This window comes from Pelophylax lessonae (assembly GCF_965119305.1).
Source record: "Pelophylax lessonae genome assembly, chromosome: 12".
In the NCBI taxonomy this organism is placed as follows: Eukaryota; Metazoa; Chordata; class Amphibia; order Anura; family Ranidae; genus Pelophylax; species Pelophylax lessonae.
Genome location: NC_138779.1, coordinates 218,411,852 through 218,437,770, shown reverse-complemented (window position 1 = coordinate 218,437,770; position 25,919 = coordinate 218,411,852). Strand labels below are relative to the sequence as shown.

The following is a 25,919-nucleotide window of genomic DNA, read 5'->3' as shown; positions in this document are numbered from 1 at the left end:
CGACAACTGGCCCAGACCAGGCGTGCTCAACCTGAGGCCCTTCAGCTGTTGCAAAACTACAAGTTCCATGAAGCAATGCAAGGCTGACAGTTACAAGCATGGCAGAGGCATGTTGGGACTCATAGTTTCTTTACAGTTAGAGGGCCACAGGTTGAGCACAAAAGGCCTAGACTATTACTAATGCCTCCCCATAACTTGGTCAATGGCTTAGGTATAAACATGCACTGTTGGCTGAAACTGTTACAGAACCATTGTACGTTTCCATTCTCTAGTTATATATGAGACTATTGTGACAGTGCTGGGTCCTGCCACTGTGGGAAAAGAGGTAGACCGCAATGCATAAATGGGCTCTTGAATGTCTGTTTTGAGTGGAGAAAATAGATTTTCAGTTTTTTGCGGATTTTGTAGCTCCCACATTGGATGGATTCTGGAGCTTGGAGGCTTCAAAGAGCTTTGGGAGTAAATAAACCTCTGGGCTCCAGAACCCAGCCGGAGAAAACTTGAAAAGCCGACTTTACCTGTTCAAAACAGACATTCTGGAGCCCCTTGACCTGCATCTTTGAGAACCTTGCAAGCCGTTTACCTCTTTTTCACAGTGGCCGGGTCCAGCACTGTCCCACTATGTTCTTTGGGACCTCATTCCATACGGCTAGGAAAAATCACACACAAACAAAATGCAAATGGTTGAAGGAACTTATTCCTACTGTGTATTTCATCGTTGCCTTATCTAAAGATTTCAGAATAGACGCGTAAAAATGGTTCTTGACAGAAGCCAACTGAGAAATGAATATCTCAACCAATTTTTTTTTTTTCCCCTGTAGTCTGTGGCGAGGATCACTCTACTAAAACAATTTTGATTAGACAAATGAACTGGAAAATTGTACATTTAAGACATTTTGTTCTTGCATGTATGTGCAGCTTTCTGCAAAGGGTGAGATCTTCCATTGAATTATTTAGTTTTGTGTTTCGGAGGTGTGATTATCTGGTGTTTCTACACGCTGCGTCTTGTTAATTTTGCAGAGTTTTGTTTTTTTTTTTGTTTTTTTTTTTTTTTTTCGTCCCTGAGAAAACTCTAAAATTGTCTTCTGTTTAGGGAGTTGGCATTGAACTGATAACTTGATGTTTTAGGGAGTTGGGTTAGTTGGGGTCAGGTTAGTTGGAGAGTTGGAACTGAATTAATCAAGGTTTAGGAAGTTGGGAGAGTTGGCATTTATATTAACAAATCAATGTTAAAGAAGTTTTGGTAGCTGGCATGTTGGCAATGAAGTGAATAACTGATGTTAATAGAGTTGGGTTAGTTTGGGGGTAGCACTGAATTGATAAATTTATGCTTAGGAAGTTGGGTTAGTTGAGGAGTTGTCCTTGAAAAAAAATGTATGTTTAAGGAGTTGGCTTTTTTTTTTTTTTTTTTTTTTTGACAAATCAATGTTTGCAGAGTTGGGTAGTTGGCATTGAATTGATGAATGTTTAGGAAGCTGGGTTATTTGAGGGATTGGCATTGAATTGATAAATCTATGTTTAGGGAATTGGGTTAGTTGGAGAATTGGCATTATATTGACAAATCAGTGTAAGGCCCCGTTCACATTGCCGCGATCCGACTTGGGGGGGTGACCTCCGAGGTCGCAGTGCGAGCAGCGCGCCGCTACCTCGGAGCGGCCGCCACGGACTTCATAACATTGAAGTCTATGGCGGTCGCCTCCGGGTCACCCCAAAGAAGCTCCGGACCCTTTTTCTAAGTCGGAGCGACTTGTGTCGCTCCTATTGGAACGGGTCCGCAGCTTCCCTATGGAAGGCGACCTGTGAGGCGACCAGGTCGCCTCACAGGTCGCCTTAGTGTGAACGGGGACTAAGGGTTTGCTAGGTTGTTGGCATTGGATTGATAATCAATGTTTGAGTTGGGTTGTTTGGGGAATTAGCGTTGAAATATTTCTCTTTCGTTCATTGATTGGCACAGCTCCTGATCTTCTTAACCATTGGGTTTTACTGCCCCCAACAGGAGTAGGACACTAGGTGGAAAAAGAGTTTGGCTAGGCCTATGAGCAGTCCCAGGGGGTATACTCCCTCTCTCTACTATAGTTACTCAGTTTTTTTTCTGCCTAGTCATGAGTAAGGACCTAGTTCCTTGTTGGGATCTCTGGTCCTGGCAATTTTCTCTTTTAGATATAATTTTTTTCTCCTGTTGTTGTTTTTTCCTGTGACATCTACAATCCCCTGCCGGACTGGGCGACGGGCTGGATAATTTTAGATCCAGTGGTCACCCTAGTCTGGCCAGCGAGTGTGCGCAGACCTCAGCTCCACGCTAGGTCAGCTGCGATATAGTCCCAATGGACGGGTTTTGGCCCAAGTCGCAGCATTCCTCCTGGCTGACAGCCCACCATTTCGATGGATAGGAGGTTCTGTCTGGACTGGTGCCCGCCTGGTTACTGGTATGGTAAGTGACTGTCGCCTCTCTCTCCCTGGAGGGTTTTGGGGTGGACGTGGGCCCCTTCCTGTTAGGCACCCCCCCCCCTCACCGGTCTAGTGGTCCCTTTGGGGCCATATCGCCCCCCCCCCCCCCATCCCCACCATCCCTCTTAGCCTGGTGGCTGCAGGTGCCTGTTTCTGCTGGGTGGGGAATCTGGTGGGGTTCTCTTCCCTCTCTGCTGAGGATCGATTAGGTGCTCTGTTACGGGCAACTTAGTGGTGGTTGTCCGTTAGCAGTGTTTTTACACATTTCCTTGTGTGGTCCCCCTGTTGAGTTATGGAGTATTTGGAGCACATTTTCCCACCTGATCCCCTCTGAGGTTACGGTCCCTTTGACACTCACAAGCCAAAGGTGTTTCCTTTCCCTGCCTATTTTGACAGAAATGTCGCTAAAGAGTGGAACAGCCAAAACGTCTCCTTGTGGTCCCTAAGCGATTTGCTATACAGTACCCCTATGAGGAGTCCCTTCTTAAAAAGAGGACTGTTCCACCGGTGGTGGACCCTTTGGACTCCCGGTTGAACACAGCAACCATGATTCCGGTTAATGAGTCCCTGGCCTTTAAGGACCCGGCTGACAGGAAGGCGGAGGCTATGGCCCGCAAAATGTACACCCTTGCTGGTTCAGCACTGAGGCCGGTATTTACCATTGCACTGGTGTCGCTAACTCTGACCGAATGGGCTAAGCTTTTACGCCGTGACCCCCTGCCTTTGCTGAGCTGGCGGACCAGTTTGTCCAGGGGCTGCAGTTTATCTGTGATGCCTCATTGGATGCGGCTCCCCTAGTCGCTAGGCTCTCTGTTTGTTTCAGCAGTGGTCCTTCGGCATATTTTTGGGCTCGAATGCTGGTCTGGGGACCAGACTTCTAAGAAGGCCTTGACTGATCTTCAAGGAGATCGCCTGTTTTGGAGCTATCTTGGATGACATCATTAAGGGTCTTACAGGGGGGAAGAGTACCTTTTTTCTTCCACAAGCTACTAAGGGCCGCAGACGTTGGCCATCCTTCTCGGCTCATACGTTTTTTTTTTTTTGTTTTTTTTTTTTCGTCCCTCAGGGGCAACTGAAAAGGGATCAAAGCTGTTCAGGACCTCCTCTGATAGATTTAAGCGAACTTGTTCTGGAAAGTTGAGAGCGGGCTTATCCAGGCCCGCGGACAAGGCTCCTTCGGCATGAAATGAGGAGAGAGTGGGTTATGGAGATGTGGAGGGGGGTTGGGGATATGAGCAGGATGGGGTAGATGAGGAGGTGATATGGAGAGAAGAGGAAGAGTGGAGGGGGGGGGGCTATGGAGAGGAAGAGGAGGGGGCTATTGATTTGAGGAGGGGTTATAGAAATGAGGACAGGACCAGGACAAGGGGTGAGCAGAAGGGATGGCTGCCCTGGGTGCAATGGTTTATTGCAGGGACCCTAACCCTAAGGGAAGGGGGAGCGGCGCACTTTGGCAACTTTGCCTTGGGCGCTCGATGGCCTTGTCCTGACACTGGATGGGAAAGTGGTCATGGAAATGAGGAAGGGGGAGGAGAAATGGGGAGGTGCGATTATGGTGACGAGGAAGAAGAAATGGGGGGGGGGGTTGGTGAATGTGAGGAGGATGGGGGTATGGAGGAGAGGAGGATGGGGTAGATGAGGAAGGGGTGGGGGTTGGGGAGGAGAGGAGGATGGGGTAGATGGGGAGAAGGTGAGATGGGGCATGAGATGAGGAAGGGGAGTCGCTGAGCAGAAGACAATGGACTTATGGAGATGAGGAGGGAGGGCTTATGGAGAAGATGGGGGGGAGGGGGGGCTATGGAGATTAGGTGGGGTTAGAGAGATGGGGAAGTAGTCCTGGAAATGAGGAGGTATGGTTATAGAGATGAGGAAGATTAATTGCGGGAAGGGGTAGGGCTACAAAGAGGAAGATGGGGCCAAGGAGGAGATGGCGTATGGATATGAGAAGGGGATGAGAGGGCTCAGTTCTTTGTACTCCCATCAGAAATGAAGTAGGCAGGGCTGACACCACCTGCATAAGAATTGTTGGCTGTGTTGTCATGTCAGAGAAGACTACTCTCAGTACACCATATTCCTGGAACATCAGCAGGTATTTCTCTGTACTTGCAATGTGTTTTAAAGGGATAAAACATGGGGAAATGTGTGTGTGTGTATGTATGTATGTGTGTATATATATATATATATATATATATCCTATTTATTTAGACATGCAGTGTAAGTACCTTGGTGATGCATGCTGAGTGCTCGTTTTTTTAAATGATCCAAAACAAACAGCTTTGAATTAACTGCAGGTCGATAAGTCAGTAACAATGAAATGCCGGTCGGGTTGTACGCCGTCCTTATGGTTTGTTGGTTTTCTGATAAATTTTTCTAGACAAAGCATTTGCTGAGTGTATTGTGCAATGGCGGTACGTTGTGTTTTTTTTTTTTTTTTGTACACTATGCACTTTTATTTTATACGGCTTTGTATTCTAATGAGGGCTCTGGTGTGATTTGCTGTCTGCACTCCGGTCTGTACGAAAATGTGTTGACCGCCTTTTGTTGAGCTGACCTTCTGAAAATACTAATGGGGCCTGGCTGTCATGGTTATCCAGAGGCTTCAATCTGTTCAGTTTGTGATCCTGAACACGAAGGTAGATCAGGAGTTTTGACTTCGCTAGCTGACCGAGTCAGTATTGAGGTTTCAGAAAGCCAGGCATGTTGCATTTTCAGAAGGAGCCCATCAATGGCAGCCCTTGTATGTTATCTTCCGAGAGCAATAGGCATCTTCTCATGGAATTACTGGGTGCCTGGTGTGACTGTGTGGTCCATACATTGGCAGATTGTTGTAGGCAGGGGCAGACTGGCAACGTTCAGCCCAGGGGGCAAGTACAAACCAGAGGCCCATGGGGCAGTGACTCGGCCCCCCTCCAACTCTCCCAATCCTCCTCCTGACCCCCCCATTCCAAGCTGAAGCCCTGCTCCAAATACTCTACTTATGGCTGAATTCGGGTTCCTGACCTGGACAGCAGGAGGCAAGTGGGGGGGAGCTGGGACAACTCATCTGAGGGTTGGCTGGGGCAGAAGAGTCTCCAGTGGGGTATGGAACCGGCCTCTGCTCAGACACAGTTTACACCATCCATGCTGGGGGGGGGGGGGGGGGGGTCTGCGCTCTGTCCACACTTTTTACTTCTCTTCACCAGGAATCCCTTAGGCATGTCTGTGGCAGAAGCAGTGCAGTCTTCTTAAGGGGCATCAGAGCGGCCCAGGGGGCAATTGCCCCCCTGGCCCAGTCCTCCCCTGGTTGTAGGACTTGTTGAGGGGGTTGTAGGAACAGAGTTCTTATCAGATATTTATGGATTTGTAAACTGTCAGGTTGTTTAGACATGTAACCTTGTGTTCTAAAAATATTTCTTTGTTCGGAGTCTGGTGTGGCCCTAAAAAGTGAGGGCAGACCTCTGGCCTTTATCCAGCTGCAAAATACATTATGTCAAGAACTTGTTCTTTCTCTCGTGCCAGAATCCTCCTCCCCAAACCTGTCTAACAGGCAATATAATGGCTGAAGGTGGCCCCGCTGGGCGAGATGGGCCCTGTTGAATGAAAAGGGGCCCTGAGGGCTAAACCTGGATCCCTTACTGCACCTTGGTGGGGGGAGGGGCACACTTGTCTCATGTCACTGTATTCACCTCCTCTCTAAGCCCCAGGTTCACATTAGTGCGATCACGGAGATTGCATGTAATTCGCAGCGCACTGCTCCTAAACTACATGCGATCTCATGTGCGGTGCAAATTTCAGCCATACAGTTTGTATGGCTGAATTCGCACCGCATCCGCACTAAACACGCACCTGACCCTTTCTTTTATCCGCAGCAGAATCGGATCGCATAGTGGTTCACACTAGTGCGATCCGATTCTGTGCGAACTTGTAGATCGCACTGCGATCGCAACTGGGGGTGTCGTTAAATTTTAATTGACCCCCCCTGTGTATCGCATATGGCAGTGTGAGCTGCCAGGGGTGTGGATGCGATGCGGGATCACACTGCATATTCGCAGCGTTCCCGCATCGCACAAATGTGAACCGGGACTAAGAGGAGATGTATCCAACCAGCCCTCTGACTCCATTCTTGTTCTCGTGTTCTCTCGTTCTCCCTTTCATTCTCGTTCTTTTGCGCGCTCTCACTCTTTTACTCCCTTGCTCTTTCTTTCGCGCTCTCTCTTGTGCTCTCTCTTGTGCTCTCGATCTTTCTCGTTTGCTTGATCTCTTTCTCTTGTTCGCTTGATCTCTTGCTCTTGTTCGCTTGATCTCTTTCTCTTGTTCGCTTGATCTCTTGCTCTTGTTCGCTTGGTCTCTTGCTCTTGTTCGCTTGGTCTCTTGCTCTTGTTCGCTTGGTCTCTTGCTCTTGTTCGCTTGGTCTCTTGCACTCATTCGCTTGATCTCTTGCACTCGTTCGCTTGATCTCTTGCTCTCGTTCGCTTGATCTCTTGCTCTTGTTCGCTTGATCTCTTGCTCTCGTTCGCTTGATCTCTTGCTCTCGTTCGCTTGATCTCTTGCTCTTGTTCGCTTGATCTCTTGCTCTTGTTCGCTTGATCTCTTGCTCTTGTTCGCTTGATCTCTTGCTCTTGTTCGCTTGATCTCTTGCTCTTGTTTGCTTGCTCTTGCGCGCTCTCTTGCCTTCTTTCACGCTCGTGTTCTCTCACGATCTTGTTGTCTCAAGAATCTAAACTGGGACAAAAGACCTCAAACACGTGTTGGGGTGCCAAATGTCCTTCATCAGGGCAGGGATAATGTAGCAGAAAATGTCTATTGGATTCAAAGCAGGAGCTCCTGGACAGAATATAATTATAATGTGGTTGTTCTTGTTTTACTACCAACTGTTGGAACACTTTTTTTTTTTTTTTTCCCCCCTCAATGGACTGTCTTAGCGCAATGCACATGACACTGAGGATAATGCATGGGACAGTGTGAATGAGCCCTAATACTGTATTACCAGTACAGAAGAGTGTAAGACTCAATGTTACTTTGTATTAATCTCATGGTCATCAGGAAAATCTGAGTATATAACCAATCACTGTGAGTTCATAGAAGGATGAGATGTTTTCCTTTGTTGGGAACATCTGGGGATTTGCAGGTGGTGAGGTTGGAGGTTGGGGGGGTTGTTTGCTTTTTTTCAGGCACCATAGAGGTAACACAAATAGCTGAGTTATGAAACTTGCCCCCTTCCTCCCCCGTGTCGCTGTGCACTCAGTGCCAGGATAACATTTCCAGTCTTGTGTAGGATCCACCTGTAGATGTTTGGACACTGAGGTCAGCATGATATCTGAATCCTGAAGATTTGTAAACACTCAGCAAGCTCTGATCTGGGCGGCGTCCAACTCAGCTGGATTTGGCTCGCCAAATCTTGTCAAAGGGAACAAAAAAACAAAGAAAGATGCACATTTCCACCACCGGGGTTGCAAATTCCAACCGCGACAATATTCTCCTCCTCACTGTAGGATACTTTGATGAAGGGTCCATTAAATTCTTTGTGGCGTGTTCATGAGTGCGAACATGCTAAAAATTGCACTTTACCCTTTTTGTTTTCCAACAAAACTCACTACACGTCCGGATGGCATGTGCGCTAATTATGTATCGAAGTCAACTTTCTGCATTTTCGTTAACGCTAATGGGAGTGCCGCAGCTTGTGATGACCTCACTCGTACCGCCATGAGGTCATTGGTTTCTGGTGAGGTGCTTGGCTTCAGGTCGGAGGTTTATTGTTGGTTTCCTCTGAACTGTTGATTGCGGTTATAAACCGATTAGCAGGTAACTGATATCTCGAAGCGTTCCACAGTAGCAAAATCTGACCTCCCAATGAGTTCTTCTTTTTCTAGTTCCTCGATGGATTAGCCGGTGTTGTGCCGAAATCGGTTTCCCCTTGCTTTCGGCTGTGATCAGAACTCCGCCCATTTCGGCACAACACCGGAACACCTTCTTTAGAAGTTCTACTTTTACTTCTGCAGGCTCTTCAAGTATCCATGATTTCCACTCCTACCACCAGTGATTCCCATTTTTTTTTTTACTTCTTAAATACTTCTGGACTAGAAGGATTTTCCCCCCTTAATGACAGGTCATTTTTTGCGATTGGACACTGTTACTTTAACGGACAATTGCGCGGTCGTGCAACGCTGTACACCAATAAAATTGATGCCCTTTTCTTCACAAGCTTTCTTTTGGTGGTATTTGATCACCTGTGCGATTTTTTTTTTTTTTTTTTTTTTTTTTTTCCTTCTCCCCCCCCCCCCCCATAGACAAAGAGCGACAATTCTAAAAAAAAAAAAAAAAATTCTTACATACTGTTATATAACATTCCCAAAAAAAAATATTTGAAAATCAAATTTTTTTCATCCTTTTAGGCCAATTTGTATTCTGCTGCATATTTTTGGTAAAAATAAATTGCAAATATCTGTTGATTTTTTTTTTTTTTTTGCGCTATAAACAAAGAGCGACAATTCTAAAAAAAAAAAACTTATTTCATATTTTTATATAAAATTCCCCCCCCCCCCAAAAAAAAAAATCAATTTTTTTTTTCATCCTTTTTAGGCCAATTTGTATTCTGCTACATATTTTTGGTAAAAAAAAATAGCAGTAAGTGTATTTGTTTATAGCGCAAAAAAAAAAAAAATACTTACTGCTATTTTTTTTTACCAAAAATATGTAGCAGAATACAAATTGGCCTAAAAAGGACGAAAAAAAATTAGATTTCTAATTTTTTTTTGGGGAATGTTATAAAAAATTTAAAAAAATTTTTTTTTTTTTTTTTTTTTTTTTTTTTAGAATTGTCGCTCTTTGTTTATAGCGCAAAAAAAAAAAAAAAAGAGCGACAATTCTAAAAAAAAAAAAAAAAAAAAAACAATTTTTTCAAATTTTTATATAACATTCCCCAAAAAAAATTAAAAATCTAATTTTTTTTCGTCCTTTTTAGGACAATTTGCATTCTGCTATATATTTTTGGTAAAGGAAAAAAAGTCGCAATAAGCGTTTTTTGATTGGTTTGCGCAAAAGTTATCGCGTCTACAGGCTAGGGAAAAGATTTATGTCGTTTTTTATTTTTTTACTAGTAATGGCGGTGATCAGCGATTTTTAGCGGGACTGCAACATTGCAGTGGACTACAAGTCCCAGCATGAACCCCTGAGATCTCACGAAAGGGGGGTGAGGGGGTGGGAGAGAGGAGATAAGCAAGAGATGAGCGACAAGCGACGCAGGGATAAGTAGTAAGTGGGGGGGAGGGATAGTGTCTTGCCATTCTAAAGCTATAGGGCTGTGTGTTTGTATTGATGCACACAGTGTAGATATACACAACTCTAGTCCCTGCCTACAAGGGTGTCTCCATAGGATGCTTCATTTTAAAGGAGGTCATTGGGGCAGAGGTCATGTGACCAGCCTAAACTGGAACATAGACCAGGGATAGAGATAAAGAAGCTGCATAGTCAGTAAAATCAGCTGATGTGAGGGTGTGACATCACTGCTGACATGTGAGGGTGTGACATCACTGCTGACATGTGAGGGTGTGACATCACTGCTGACATGTGAGGGTGTGACATCACTGCTGACATGTGAGGGTGTGACATCACTGCTGACGTGTGAGGGTGTGACATCACTGCTGATGTGTGAGGGGGTGACATCACTGCTGATGTGTGAGGGGGTGACATCACTGCTGATGTGTGAGGGGGTGACATCACTGCTGATATGTGAGGGGGTGACATCACTGCTGATATGTGAGGGGGTGACATCACTGCTGCTGTGTGAGGGGGTGACATCACTGCTGCTGTGTGAGGGGGTGACATCACTGCTGCTGTGTGAGGGGGTGACATCACTGCTGATGTGTGAGGGGGTGACATCACTGCTGATGTGTGAGGGGGTGACATCACTGCTGATGTGTGAGGGGGTGACATCACTGCTGTGTGAGGGGGTGACATCACTCCTGATGTGTGAGGGGGTGACATCACTCCTGATGTGTGAGGGGGTGACATCACTGCTGATGTGTGAGGGGGTGACATCACTGCTGATGTGTGAGGGGGTGACATCACTCCTGATGTGTGAGGGGGTGACATCACTGCTGATATGTGAGGGGGGGTGACATCACTGCTGATGTGTGAGGGGGTGACATCCCTTATCACAAGTGACAATGGCAGTTAGAAGAGCGACTGCTCTTTTTCTGCAGGGCTTTGTGGACATTTGGGAGCCAATCAGCTTCTAGCCTCAGTTTGACCATTAGGCTTTGACAATAAACCCTGGAAGCGGATTGGTTACTGTGCAGAGCTGCGGCCAGATTCTGCGCTCTCCTCTCTGGATCTCGTTCCCCGATTTGCTAGTTTTATAGCTCTCTATTCCCTGAGGCGGAGAGAAATGTTGCAAAGCCAATCACAATGGGTGAGTGAGATCTGTGCCAGCAATGTAACATTACCCAATCCTGGCAATCCCTGAGGATCCTGTGCCGCCTCACCCGCTACATTGTATCACTCCGCACTCCAGAGCTGCTATGAGGAAGCTGCCTTCCTAAAGAGGACCTGAGTGCAGCATGCTCAATAATGTGTCATTGCTTCTAAGAGGTCACAGTACTCCTCCCCCACCAACATCGCCTTCATCTGCTTTTTCTCTCCAGAAGTAAGGTGTCATCTTTGTTCAGGCATCATCCAGGGTCATCCACAAGTGACAATGGCGGCGGACAGGCATTCCTGCAGTTGTGGGCTCCCCCTCCATGGCCCAAGTGGCCTGACAGCAGCGCAGGGCCGTCAGGCCCATGCCCCCTGCTAAGTTCGGTGGTGGGATGCACACAGGAATCGGGACTAATGCTTGGCTGGGGCTGGGTCTCTGGGCAGGTGGGGCCCCTGGGCAACTGCCCAGCGTGCCCATTCGGTAAGATGACCCTGGATTCCTGATGCTTGATGATGTCATCTCAGGCTAGGCAATGTGACTGGAGTATAAGGGTGAATTCACACTAAATTGAGAGCTGCTGGAGCTAGACATTGTCAGAACGAAGAAATTTGTTTTAGCAATTGACATAAATTAGTTTAGTTAAATTTGTTTAATTCATTTTCTGAATTTGTTCTGTTTATTCAAATTCTAATCAATTTCAATTTTCCAAATTTGGGCAAATTGAACCCTATTCGACCGAATTCAGAAAAGTTGAATCGATTCGAATTGCATTCCATTCAAAATTTAAATGTAATCTATTCGAAGTTTGAGTGCCGGTTTACATTTGTGTGATCACAGAGATCGCATGTAATTCGGAGCGCACTGCTCCTAAAATGACATGCGCTGTCTGTGCCGGTGCAAATTCACCCATACAGTTTGCGACTTTTAAGCTGCACAAGTGTGAAAGGGGCCTTCTATAGATTTTCCCATGTTCCTGGACCATGCACAATGGAGCGCTCACAGGCCTCTCCCATTGGCTGTGGCCCAGCTCAGCTATAGAGAAGCGCAGAGTAGAAATGCAGAATGAAACCGGCTGCAAGGTGAACATGAACAGGTGGTTAGCAGGAGTCGCCATTTTTAATGCCTACGAGGCAGCCATACGTGACACCGGAGTATTCAGTTACCCTGAAGAAACATAGGATGTCAGCAGGCCATGGGGGGGGGGGGGGGGAGACTCTGGTGGTGTGGTTTAGAGACGCACGAGGACCTACTGCCTAGTACTACAGTCTTGCAGCGCTGGTGTCATAGCCTTCAGTGCCCACCAGAGACATAATCTGCAGGAAGTGCATATTCTACCTATGTTTCCAGAACTTTCTTCCCACAGCACTCTAATTGGGATGTTGGAGTGTAAGCTCCTCTGGTCCAGAGACTGATGTGACTGGCTCAGTGTTCTCTGTACAGCACTGCAGTATATATCAGAGATATATAAATGTATAATAATAATAATAACAATAATAATACTGTGTGACTGTGGGGGACATTAGAGTGTAAGCTCCTCTGGTACAGAGACTGATATAGTAAAAAAGAGGTTTGGGGTGCACCCGCGCTATGGATAGCAACACAAGCACTGAACCAACAGTTTTAAATGTAGAGTGTGGGGATCAGATGGTTATGCTGCCTCCAACTTACCACAAGGGTAAAGAAATGTGGGGGTTTTTGGGGGGTGCTGACGGTGAACTTCCTAACAGTGAGTCGATGCTAATTTCTTCCCTCAATATTGTACTATACTACGCAATGGAAGCTCTCTTGGTCTTTTGTATACTGACTCCCTAGATGCAAGCGCAACTGTACGCACGGAACAACCAGCTCTCACAGGCATCAGGAGAAGGGAGACACAGTATATTAGAGTGAGAAGGGAGAGGACTTTTGGTAAGTGCTTTACCCACGGTATTAGCACTTCTCACTCCTAACACGCGCAACAGGCGTTTACTCTCTCACTTTACACTGCATAGTGTTTTGTAATATTCACCACGGATGTCAGTTTCCTCTTTCAAAGGAGGCCACAATAAAGTATCTATTGATCACCTATATTGCACTTAGCACTTTTTTGCACTGGTCACTATATGATTGTTTACATCCGATGAGTGATACATACACGGTACAATCCAATTGATACACGATTACTACCGTTTTTAGAATTTTATAATTTTAAATCTGCACTGTATTGCACATTCAATATTTGCACAACACCTGTTCACCAACAAGCACTGTGCACTTTCATTTTCGGATCACATACAACGAAGCAATTCGCTGTGCAAGGTGGTAGCGCCCCATACCAACACCCCCCAAAAACCCCCACAGAGACTGATATGACTGGCTCAGTGATCTCTGTACAGCACTGCGGTATATGTCAGAGCTATATAAATGTATAATAATAATAGTGTGTGACTGTAGGGGGACATTAGAGTGTAAGCTCCTCTGGTACAGAGACTGATATGACTGGCTCAGTGATCTCTGTACAGCACTGCGGTATATGTCAGAGCTATATAAATGTATAATAATAATAGTGTGTGACTGTGGGGGACATTAGAGTGTAAGCTCCTCTGGTGCAGAGAATGATGTGACTGTGGGGGAGGGGACATTAGAGTGTAAGCTCCTCTGGTACAGAAACTGACACGACTGGCTCAGTGATCTCTGTACAGCACTGCGGTATATGTCAGAGCTATATAAATGTATAATAATAATAGTGTGTGTGTGTGAAGTGGAGTGGGGGAGGGGACATTAGAGTGTAAGCTCCTCTGGTACAGAGACTGATGTGACTGTGGGGGAGGGGACATTATAGAGTGTAAGCTCCTCTGGTACAGACACTGATGTGACTGGCTCAGTGTTCTCTGCACAGCGCTGCGGTATATGTCAGAGCTATATAAATGTATAATAATGATAATAGTGTGTGACTGTGGGGGTGGGGACGTTAGAGTGTAAGCTCCTCTGCAGTACAATACAGAGAACACTGAGCCAGTCACATCAGTCTCTGTATCAGAGGAGCTTACACTCTAATGTCCGTTTTGTCCTTATCTCCTGACTATTATTATTATTATTATTATTATTATATAGAGTGTTAGCTCCTCTGGTACAGAGACTGATGTGATTGGCTCAGTGATCTCTGTACAGCACTGCGGTATGTCAGAGCTATATAAATGTATAATAATAATAGTGTGTGACTGTGAGGGTGGGGACGTTAGAGTGTAAGCTCCTCTGCAGTGCTATACAGAGAACACTGAGCCAGTCACATCAGTCTCTGTACCACAGGAGCTTACACTCTAATGTCCATTTTGTCCTTCTCTCCTGACTATTATTATTATTATTATTATTATTATTATTATTATTATGTAAGCTCCTCTGGTACAGAGTCTGATGTGATTGGCTCAGTGATCTCTGTACAGCACTGCAGTATATGTCAGAGCTATATGAATATATGAGAATAATAGTGTGTGACTGTGGGGGAGGGGACATTAGAGTGTAAGCTCCTCTGGTACAGAGCCTGATGTGACTGGCTCAGTGGCTGCAGAATTACTTAGAACTATCTTGTTGAACTGGTTCCAGAATGGGACAGTTGGAAATGATGTAACAAAATGAAAAACCTTCAACTTTTGCAAATTGTCTGTTGTGTTTTTGCTCTGCAACCTTTATATCAGACATTTGAGTAAATGTAACGCATGTTAAATGATATGGCTTAGCTGTGATTTATTTATTCACAATTCTTTTCACCGCCCACCATTTAGCTTTTGTAATTTCAGTTAAAGTGTTGCCCAACATCATCTAATTCTGTGACGCGAAGATAAAATTTCCTCCCCCCCCCCTGGGGAGATCAGTGCCTTGGCTGAATGGTAACAAATGTTGCAATAAAGACGTGTTTGTTCAGGAGGATTCCATTGTTGAAGGGTTTAACCTTGGCGCTCGTTCAGCAGGTGAAGGTCACCAATGGCCTCAATGTAATCTTCTACTTCTCTATAGCAGACACCGAAGCCAGATTTCCCAACCCTCCAAGATCACAACGAAGGGCGCCTTTGGCTGCAGAATTTGTAAGCAAACAACTAGCCCCCCCCCCCCCCCCCCAGCCCCTGTTATCTTAACATTTGAATGCAGAATATATAAGTGGTTAAACTCAACCAATCACCACTCTTCATAACGCTACCTAAAATGAGAAGATGATTTTAGGTGATCGTCCATGTTTATGCAAAAGACCCTGTAGATGCCCCTTTCTTCATGGGAAACCATGGTCATTGTCCGAAATAATTCAACCCAACCAATTAACCTTGGAAGAACTGGCTTATATTGCCGAACTGGATATTTGCCGATTATCCATTACCATCAGTAATCCTGGAATCGGGTAGGCCATGGTTTCCAAACCTTCTACAGAAAAGGGCAGTCCTCCAAACTTTAAGGGGGCTGGACTGTGACCAATGAGAAAAAAAACATATCCTGGCCACAGTGGGAGGAATAGTGCCCCATCATTGGTGTCAATGGGAGGAGTTGTGCCCCGTCATTGGTGTCTGTGGGAGGAGTTGTGCCCCGTCATTGGTGTCTGTGGGAGGAGTTGTGCCCCGTCATTGGTGTCTGTGGGAGGAGTTGTGCCCCGTCATTGGTGTCTGTGGGAGGAGTTGTGCCCCGTCATTGGTGTCGGTGGGAGCAGTTGTGCCCCGTCATTGGTGTCGGTGGGAGCAGTTGTGCCCCGTCATTGGTGTCGGTGGGAGCAGTTGTGCCCCGTCATTGGTGTCTGTGGGAGGAGTTGTGCCCCGTCATTGGTGTCGGTGGGAGCAGTTGTGCCCCGTCATTGGTGTCGGTGGGAGCAGTTGTGCCCCGTCATTGGTGTCGGTGGGAGCAGTTGTGCCCCGTCATTGGTGTCTGTGGGAGGAGTTGTGCCCCGTCATTGGAAACAGTGGGAGGAGTTGTGCCCCATCATTGGTGTCGGTGGGAGGAATCTAGTGCCCCATCATTGGTGACGGAGTGACTTATGCCCATCAGCATGCCCCTTAACATAAAATAAGGGGCTTGCTTATGGACACATTTTATGTTAAGGGGCACTCTGGCACATTTTATGTTAAGGGGCACTCTGGCACATTTTATGTTAGGGGCACTCTGATGGGCACAACATGTGCCCATCAGAGTGCCTCTTAATATTTGCCCATCCGCGATCCCCGTAAGAAAAAAGTGCCCAATATACCTTTTATTGCAGGAGTCTGCACAGATGGCAAGCTGCAGGGGGCGGAAGCTGCAAGATATCTCACCTCGCAAGGAGGAAGAGCCGGGATCCCAAAGTAGGAAGGGGCAGGACACGAATGTGAAATCTCTCTTCAACTCATGGCCCGGCCAGGAGTGAGAACCGGGAGTGAGAGCCGCGGTCATGCTTGCCCATACTTGCAGTTCATTTAGATGGGATCATCTGATCGGTTTAATCAATCTGATATCTAGAGTTATTGACTGATACAACACAAGGTGCCAGAACCAGGATAGGTTAGTCTAGAACCCAGGGTAAGGTTGCAGAAATGCGTCCCCTCCCCCCATGTAATGCATGCCATAGACTGGGTTTTCATCCTCTGTCCCTTTGTTCCACTGTGCCCAGGGCAGCTGCTCCTTCTGCCTACCCCTTGTCCTGGCCCTACAACGGGCTGCTTCTCTGGAATCCGTCCGCTTACCTTTTTCAAGTAAAAAGGTTATTGGACAGTAATAAAATAAGATAAATAAAAAATCAAAATGGATTGTTTCCGAATTTGATGACCAATCCATGTGCCAATCAATCGGCTTAAAAGCTATTGGAATTTTCTCCAGCAGTCCTTGGTGGTGATCGTTCAATTTTTCCTTCGATCAGAAAATAGGAGAGATGTTTTTTGTCGGACAATGGGTTGGATATGAACGGGGGGGGGGGGGGGGTTAGAGGGTACCTTCAGGGCATTTTCTGGGTCTCTGCCCCATAGCTGAGCACACAGTGGGCCGTATTGTCTGCAAGGCTGTTAAATAATCTGGACCTTTGGCTATATTGCCCCTTCTGCTCTTTTTTTCTATGTCCAGTTTCCTAATTCTGCAATGTTGGGTAATCCCGGCCTTGTTCAGACCCCCCCCCCCCCCCATCCCCGTTCCCCGTTCACAGCGCCGCAGTCACCACCTTTTTGTTCTTCAGTTGTTGTTGATTTTTTTTTCTGCTCCAGAAGAGTTTCCTCAGCAACTTGGCCTCCACCATTAATTCGGCTCTATTGTCCGTCTTCACCCTTTACTATGGCAACCCCCCCTCTCTGATGTCCGTCAGGACATTCTGTGCTCAGTTCTGAGGAAGTCCAAAACATTTCCCTTTCCCTTTATTTACTCTTTAAAGAGGACCTGTCACATGCTTGTTGATAGAATAGTATTTTTTTTATAAATAATCTGAAGCTGATCATTTAGTGTATGGTGGATGCTGGAGAATTAACCCCTCCCCCCCCCCCCCGACAATTTTTCCTGCCTCTCAAGGAGAGATAGAGAAAAGAAGACAATGGTGGGGTTTACACCATCCCTGAGGTCCCTGGGTCTGTACACCTGCTGTGCCCATTTTAAGAGGTTCCCACCATCCCTGTACAGAGTTCCTTGGTCTGTACACCTGTTGTGCCCATAATGAGGGGTTCCCACCATCCCTGTGCTGAGTTCCTGGGTCTGTACACTTGCTGTGCCCATAATGAGGGGTTCCCACCATCCCTGTACAGAGTTCCTTGGTCTGTACACCTGCTGTGCCCATAATGAGGGGTTCCCACCATCCCTGTGCTGAGTTCCTGGGTCTGTACACCTGCTGTGCCCATTATGAGGGGTTCTCACCATCCCTGTACAGAGTTCCTGGGTCTGTACACTTGCTGTGCCCATAATGAGGGGTTCCCACCATCCCTGTGCTGAGTTCCTGGGTCTGTACACCTGCTGTGCCCATAATGAGGGGTTCCCACCATCCATGTGCTGCGTTTTCCAGGTCTGTACACCTGCTGTGCCCATAATGAGGGGTTCCCACCATCCCTGTGCTGAGTTCCTAGGTCTGTACACTTGCTGTGCCCATTATAAGGGGTTCCCACCACCCCTATGCGGAGTTCCCAGTTCTGTACATCTGCTGTGCCCACTATGAGGGGTTCTCACCATCCCTGTGCTGAGTTTACAGTTCTGTACACCTGCTGTGCCCAATTATAAGGGGTTCCCACCACCCCTATGTGGAGTTCCCCCGGTCTGTACACCTGCTGTGCCCATTATGAAGCATTCCCAGGTCTGTAAACCTGATTTGCTCATTGAGAGGGTTCCAACCATCCCTGTGCAGAGTTCCCTGGTCTGTACACCTGCTGTGCCCATTATGAGGGGTTTCCAGGTCTGTACACCTGCTGTGCCCATTATGTCCGGAGTTTATTCATGGAGACTTGTAAATTGACAGTCCACTTTTAAAATGGGGTACGTTGTTGAAAAACCCCAACTTTAGCTTCAAACAAAGTGGCACAAAGGACATTGCTTTCCTCTGAATAGGAATTATTTCTATGGCCGGTGTGATTGCATCTAGAATTGTATTTGTATATTTTTTTGTTCAATGTTTCCTGTGTCAGGATTCGTGTTGATACATTGTTTTGTTTTGTTTTGTTTCATGTTTTGTTTTTGTTGTGTTTTAGGCTTCTAATTTTGGCACAGATCTGCTCGTCTTTTATGAACTGTCCACCATAATAATGGAGCTGATTGTTATTGTTATCTCTGTGTCTGAACCTTGGCGGAATGATCTGTGCCCCATTTCGCTCTGCCAACATGTTTTCCCGAGTTTTTTTCCGCTGGGTCATCTATTGACATCAGGCCAGGAACTCTCCGATAATAGAGATGGTATCTCGGGCTGTTCCCAGGAAGGAGCAGGATTTACTATCGCTACAAAACAATGGAACTCGAATGTTTTTCGGCTGCCGCAGTGGATTCCTCATCGGGAGGAACTGGCCTTCCATGGGAACCAAATCTTTGTCCCTCATTTCCTGGGTCTGTACACCTGCTGTGCCCATTATGGGGGGCTCCCACCACCCCTGTGCTGAGTTCCAGGGTCTGTACACCTGCTGTGCCCATTATGGGGTGTTCCCACCACCCCTGTGCTGAGTTCCCCAGTCTGTACACCTGCTGTGCCCATTGAGGGGTTCCCACCATCCCTGTGCTGAGTTCTGGGGTCTATACACCTGCTGTGCCCATTGAGGGGTTCCCACCATCCCTGTGCTGTGTTCCCGGGTCTGTACACCTGCTGTGCCCATTATGGGGGGTTCCCACCAATCCTGTGCTGATTTCCCCCGGGCTGTACACCTGCTGTGCCCATTATGAGGGGTTCCCACCATCCCTGAGCTGAGTTCCTGGGTCTGTACACCTGCTGTGCCCTTTATAAGGGGTTCCCCCCCATCCCTGTGCTGAGTTCTGGGGTCGGTACACCTGCTGTGACCATTATTTATTTAGAAAACTGCATATGCAGCCCTTCTGTCCAAATAGGGTAAAATGCAAATGTTATTAGTCCAGTGTGCTGGACGGAATCTTCCTTTCTTAAAGTGCAAAATACAGATATGGCCACTAGGTGGCACTAAATCTCACAACTTTTCTTATAATAGCACCATCTAGTGACCAAATGTGGTATTTTTCCATTTTGAAGCAATAAAACGAAAACTTTCATCCGATACAGGAAGTGCTCAAATATTATTCATTTTTGCTTGATTCACATAGAACAATGGTCATTCATTTTTAGTAGACAAATTGCTATGCATTTATTATTATTATTATTTTAAATAAATACACCCATTTCTTCTTGTTTTTTTTTTATTAAATTACGGCGTTAGTTACTTTTAGTCGATCGTCCAAACCAAAAGTAGTGAGGAAAAAAAGCACCAGTGAGTTTTGCTGGCTATTTTGGGGTCTTAAGTGGGACTCTCAGTAACTTTGTCTGGTTGATTATATCATGGATAGGGCAATATATACCGCAAATGTATAATTTTTCAGAAAAGTTCCACCTTCAATAATCGAAAAGCCATTCTTGAGCTCCAGTCTGGTGACTTTGCCTTGGCTGAGATGATGTCATATAGATCTAATGTAGGATGGAATTCTCCTCTCCCCCAATTATTACTAAAGCTGGATACACCCTATCCAACTTTTGTGGTTGGATTTCCTTCAGATTTACCTTTTTCTATGTAGTGCAAGGGCCTGCCAGATTGCATACAAATGGAAAGTGTTTAGGTTTGACCTCATATTATATGGTTTTGGTAAGTCTAAAGGAAAAAGTCTTCAGAAAATCTTATAGTGTGTATGGCCCTTAAGACTGTAACTTTGCAGCAAGTTACAAGATGAGATCATCTGCACCGGGGGCTGATCTGTGGTAGACATTTTGTGAACACCGCCATAAGCTGAACAAGCACCAATGACTTTCCTCTTTTGAATCAGCATCTCAGTCTGGGAAGTAGATGGTGACCCTGGATGATGCCTAAACAAATATGGTGCAATGATTCTGGAGAGGAAATCAGATGAAAGCATTGTTAGGGGGAATACCATGACCTCTGTGATAGGTATAAAATACTTGGGAGGAGTAAATGTACATATTGCTGAGCATGTGTGATTGTATCTGATGACTGGTCCACTTTATGGTTGCTCAAAAGATGGTATTTCCAGACCACCATTCTAGCCTCTGGCTTATCAGCTGACTAATTGACTGGGAAAAAAAGAAGTTTCTGCATTATTTTACTTTCGTCTTTTGACAGAAACCAGTCTGTAGCCCCCCCCCCCTTTTGTGATTTCATTTGGCTCCAGGAGCAGAACAAACCGGTTCTGCAAGGGGATTCTTATAGTGAAAGTGCTGTAGGATGTTCAAAATCTCCGAGGCAATCTTTGTTCAGGTGAAAACCAATGCGGGTGAAAATTTCCACACTCCTATAGAAGTGAATGCAGAACTATGACTGAGAATGATGGGTGGTAGGAGACCTGTCCAGAAGTGTTGTTAGATCTTGGTACTTGGTGGACTTGGCCCCATGTTCTCCACTAAACTATCCTGGGCCTATGGGCTTCAGCTACTTCCTAGAAAGGGGCAACCTGCTAAATACTTTCATCTTGCAAGAAGGTTTCTTTGGGGTTAATTCTAGTGTGCTCTTCAGGAAGGTCTATCCTCGCTGGTGGAGGGCCATTCTTGCTCTAGAGGGAATGGGAATCTAGAAGCTCCAGATGTTAGTACCGGTTGGATTACATTGGGATTGGTGATAATAGGGGAAGAATAGCTTTTTCAGGGTTTTTTGGGGTTCAGTCTAGGCCACTCTTCAGGAAGGTCTGTCCTCTCTGGTGGAGGACCATTCTGGCTCTAAAGGGAATAGAAATCTAGAAGCTGCAGATGCTAGCACTGGTTGGATTACATTGGGATTGGTGATAACATCTGCAGCTTCTAGATTTCTATTCCCTTTAGAGCCAGAATGGCCTTCCACCAGAGAGGACAGACCTTCCTGAAGAGTGGCTTAGACTGAACTCCAAAGAACCCTGAAAAAGCTATTCTTCCCCTATCATCACCAATCCCAATGTAATCCAACCGGTGCTAACATCTGGAGCTTCTAGATTCATATTCCCTTTAGAGCAAGAATGGCCCTCCACCAGTGAGGATAGACCTTCCTGAAGAGTGGCTTAGACTGAACCCCAAAGAACCCTGAAAAAGCTATTCTTTCCCAATCATCACCAATCCCAATGTAATCCAACCAGTGCTAATGGGGGAAGAATAGCTTTTTCAGGGTTCTTTGGGGTTCAGTCTAAGCCACTCTTCAGGAAGGTCTATCCTCACTGGTGGAGGGCCATTCTGGATCTAAAGGAAATCTAAATCTAGAAGCTCCAGATGTTGGCACTGGTTGGATTACATTGGGATTGGTGATGATAGGGGAAGAATAGCTTTTTCAGGGTTCTTTGGGGTTCAGTCTAGGCCACTCTTCAGAAAGGTCTGTCCTCGCTGGTGGAGGGGCTATTCTGGCTCTAAAGGGAATAGGAATCTAGAAGCTCCAGATGTTAGCACTGGTTGGATTACATTGGGATTGGTGATGATAGGGGAAGAATAGCTTTTTCAGGGTTCTTTGGGGTTCAGTCTAGGCCACTCTTCAGGAAGGTCTGTCCTCTCTGGTGGAGGACCATTCTGGCTCTAAAGGGAATAGAAATCTAGAAGCTGCAGATGCTAGCACTGGTTGGATTACATTGGGATTGGTGATGACATCTGCAGCTTCTAGATTTCTATTCCCTTTAGAGCCAGAATGGCCTTCCACCAGCGAGGATAGACCTTCCTGAAGAGTGGCTTAGACTGAACCCCAAAGAACCCTGAAAAATCTATTCTTCCCCTATTATCACCAATCCCAATGTAATCCAAACAGTGCTAATAGGGGAAGAATAGCTTTTTCAGGGTTCTTTGGGGTTCAGTCTAAGCCACTCTTCAGGAAGGTCTATCCTCACTGGTGGAGGGCCATTCTGGCTCTACAGGGAATAGAAATCTAGAAGCTCCAGATGTTGGCACCGGTTGGATTACATTGGGATTGGTGATGATAGGGGAAGAATAGCTTGTTCAGAGTTCTTTGGGGTTCAGTCTAGGCCATTCTACAGAAATGTCTGTCCTCGCTGGTGGAGAGCCATTCTGGCTCTAAAGGGAAATAGGAATCTAGAAGCTCCAGATGTTGGCACTGGGTGGATTACTTAGGGATTGGTGGTGATGGGGAAAGAATAGCTTTTTCAGGGTTCTTTGGGGTTAAGTCTAGGCCACTCTTCAGGAGGGTCTGTCCTCGATGGTGGAGGGCCATTCTGGCTCTAAAGGGAATAGAAATCTAGAAGCTCCAGATGTTAGCACTGGTTGGATTACATTGGGATTGGTGGTGATAGGGTAAAAAATAGCTTTTGCAGGGGTTCTTTGGGGTTCAATCTAGGCCACTCTTGAGGGGAGGTCTGCCCTCATCGGTGGAAGGCCTTCCTGGCTCTGAGTGAATGCAATCGTAAAAGCTCCAGATGTAGTCACTGGTTGCAGTGTCATTGGATCAGATTGGGATTGGTCATGATAGTAGTAGAAACACATTTAAATTTAAAGGGTTTCTTTTGGGTTTCAGTCCAGACTTGCTCTTCAGCAAGATCTATCCTTACTGGTGGAGGGTCTTTCAGGCTTGGTGGACTGGCTCCATGTTCTCGTTTAAATTACCCTGGGCTAAAGGGCTGCAGCTACTTTCTAGAGGATTAGACTGGCTAAATGCTTTTTTTCTAGCAAGAAGGTTTCATTGGGGTTCATTCAAGATTGCTCTTCAGGAAGGTCTATCATCCCTGGTGGAGGGCTGTCTTAGTAAATGCAATTATAGAAGCTCCAGATGTAAGCACTGGTTGCAGGGGTATTGGATCAGATTGGGATTAGTTCTAATAGTAGTAGAGTCACATTTAAAAGGTTTCTTTGGGTTTTAGTCCACGCTGCTCTTCAGGAAGGTCTATCCTCACTGGTGGAGGGTCTTCCAGGAACTGAATGAATGGAAGCTCCAGATGAAGGCACTGGTTGCAGTAGCGCTGGGTCATTCGGGGTCGTTGATGATAGCAGTAGAACCATCCCCATCATTATTCAGTTTTCTTTGGGACCTGCTATAGTCTTTACCTAGCCTGGCTGACATTCAGTTTTAATATAGGTGCGATGATCGATTTGTTGCCTCTTGGCACTGCCAGGATCCATCCCTAGTATATAGGTGCCTGGGGGGGGGGGGTCTGCTCATAAGCAACCTTACCAGGAAAAGTGTTTGTGGGTATGGCTTTTCCCAATTTGCTGTGCCACCCTGTACTCATGGCTGGCAGAAATAAAGTCCTCCATACCCTATCACTAATTCTCAGAATGAACCCTTCCCAGCGTCAATCCCTCTGTGCCTTCTGATGTAAAGAGTACCTGTCTTCCTACATCTGTTCACTCTCTGCTTTTGTCTCCAGCAGGTTGAAAGCGGCTAATCTCAAAATGCAGGACTTCTTCGTCACATTTTTTCTGATGCTGGCAAGTACGTGTAGACCTTCTTCCCTGGATTCCACCTGCCTATTCTTCTGTCATCTCCTAAATTTTACAAATTGGCCAATAGAGTCACCCACAGACATAGGACATGGTGCATATATAGGGCAAATATCCATATGTGAAACCTAAATTATCAAGAACAGGGTCCAAAAAATAACTGTTCATGGAACACAAAACCTAGAACGGCTAGGTATTGTCCTTTCTGTAAAAAAACAAGGTACATCATTGAAGTGGGATTTTACCATCTTGGGTTACCATATTCTTTTACTTCCTGTAGGGGGGGGGGGGAGAGAAAGAGAGGGAGAAATGGGGTGAGGGCAAGAGGCGGGAGAGGGAGAAAAAGGGGGAGGGAGGGAAAGAGGCGGGAGAGGGAGAAAAAGGGGGAGGGAAAGAGGCAGGAGAGGGAGAAAAAGGGGGGGGGGGGAGGTGAGAGAGAGGGAGGGGGGGAAGCGGGAAAGGGGGGAGAGGGAGAAAAAAGGGGGGGAGAGGGAGAAAAAATGGGGAGGGGAATAGAGAGAGATGGGGAAGAGGGAAACTTGGGGGGGGGGGGGTTGGAGAGGGAGAAAAATGGGTGGGGGAAAGCAGGGGGGGGTGGGGGAGAGGGAGAAAAAGGGGGAGGAAGAAAAAGAGGGGGATAAGGGAGAGGGAGAGAAAGCGGGGAGGGGGAGAAAGAGGGGGGAAAATGGGGGGGATGGAGAGAGATGAAGCAGAGGGAAAATGGGGGGAGGGGAGTTGGAGAGGGAGAAACATGGGTGGGGGGGAGACATGGGGGAGAGGGAGTAAAAGGGGGGTTAAAATAGAGGGAGAGAAAGGGGGCTGGGGGAGAGAGGGGGGGGGGTTAAAAGAGAGGGAGAGAAAGGGGGGTGGGGGAGAGAGGGAGGGGGGGGTAAGGCAGTAAGAGAGAGAGGGGGAAGAAAATAAATGGAGGGGGGGAGGATGAGAGAGAGCGTGAGGGAAGAGGGGGGTAGGAGGAGCGATAGAAGGGAAGGGGGGGGGGGCTTGTAAGAGAGAGGGCAAAAAGATGGATGAATGCGTAAATAGGATATACAGTGGGTACGGAAAGTATTCAGACCCCCTTAAATTTTTCACGCTTTGTTATATTGCAGCCATTTGCTAAAATCATTTAAGTTCATTCTTCTTCCTCATGAATGTACACATAGCACCCCATACTGACAGAAAAACACAGAATTGTTGACATTGTTGCAGATTTATTAAAAAAGAAAAACTGAAATATCACATGGTCCTAAGTATTCAGACCCTTTGCTCAGTATTTAGTAGAAGCCCCCTTTTGATCTAATACAGCCAGGAGTCTTTTTGGGAAAGATGCAACAAGTCTTTCACACCTGGATTTGGGGATCCTCTGCCATTCCTCCTTGCAGATCCTCTCCAGTTCTGTCAGGTTGGATGGTAAACGTTGGTGGACAGCCATTTTTAGGTCTCTCCAGAGATGCTCAATTGGGTTTAAGTCAGGGCTCTGGCTGGGCCATTCAAGAACAGTCACAGAGTTGTTGTGAAGCCACTCCTTCGTTATTTTAGCTGTGTGCTTAGGGTCATTGTCTTGTTGGAAGGTAAACCTTCGGCCCAGTCTGAGGTCCAGAGCACTCTGGAGAAGGTTTTTGTCCAGGATATCCCTGTACTTGGCCGCATTCATCTTTCCCTCGATTGCAACCAGTCGTCCTGTCCCTGCAGCTGAAAAACACCCCCACAGCATGATGCTGCCACCTCCATGCTTCACTGTTGGGACTGTATTGGACAGGTGATGAGCAGTGCCTGGTCATACCGCTTAGAATTAAGGCCAAAAAGTTCTATTTTGGTCTCATCAGACCAGAGAATCTTATTTCTCACCATCTTGGAGTCCTTCAGGTGTTTTTTAGCAAACTCCATGCGGGCTTTCATGTGTCTTACACTGAGGAGAGGCTTCCGTCGGGCCACTCTGCCATAAAGCCCCGACTGGTGGAGGGCTGCAGTGATGGTTGACTTTCTACAACTTTCTCCCATCTCCTGACTGCATCTCTGGAGCTCAGCCACAGTGATCTTTGAGTTCTTCTTTACCTCTCTCAC

At 46.5% G+C, this 25,919-nt stretch overlaps 1 protein-coding gene across 1 annotated transcript in view; it reads left to right on the top strand.

Annotated features, from left to right (window-relative positions):
- LOC309567808 (FXYD domain-containing ion transport regulator 3-like) overlaps positions 1 to 25,919 on the top strand; it is a 43,198-nt gene that overhangs the window by 5,224 nt on the left and 12,055 nt on the right. Inside the window, exon 2 of the mRNA XM_082273258.1 lies at positions 23,783 to 23,847. Coding sequence (XP_082129384.1) covers positions 23,808 to 23,847 — 40 coding nt within the window. The 5' untranslated portion in view covers positions 23,783 to 23,807. The remainder of the gene's footprint in view (positions 1 to 23,782; positions 23,848 to 25,919) is intronic.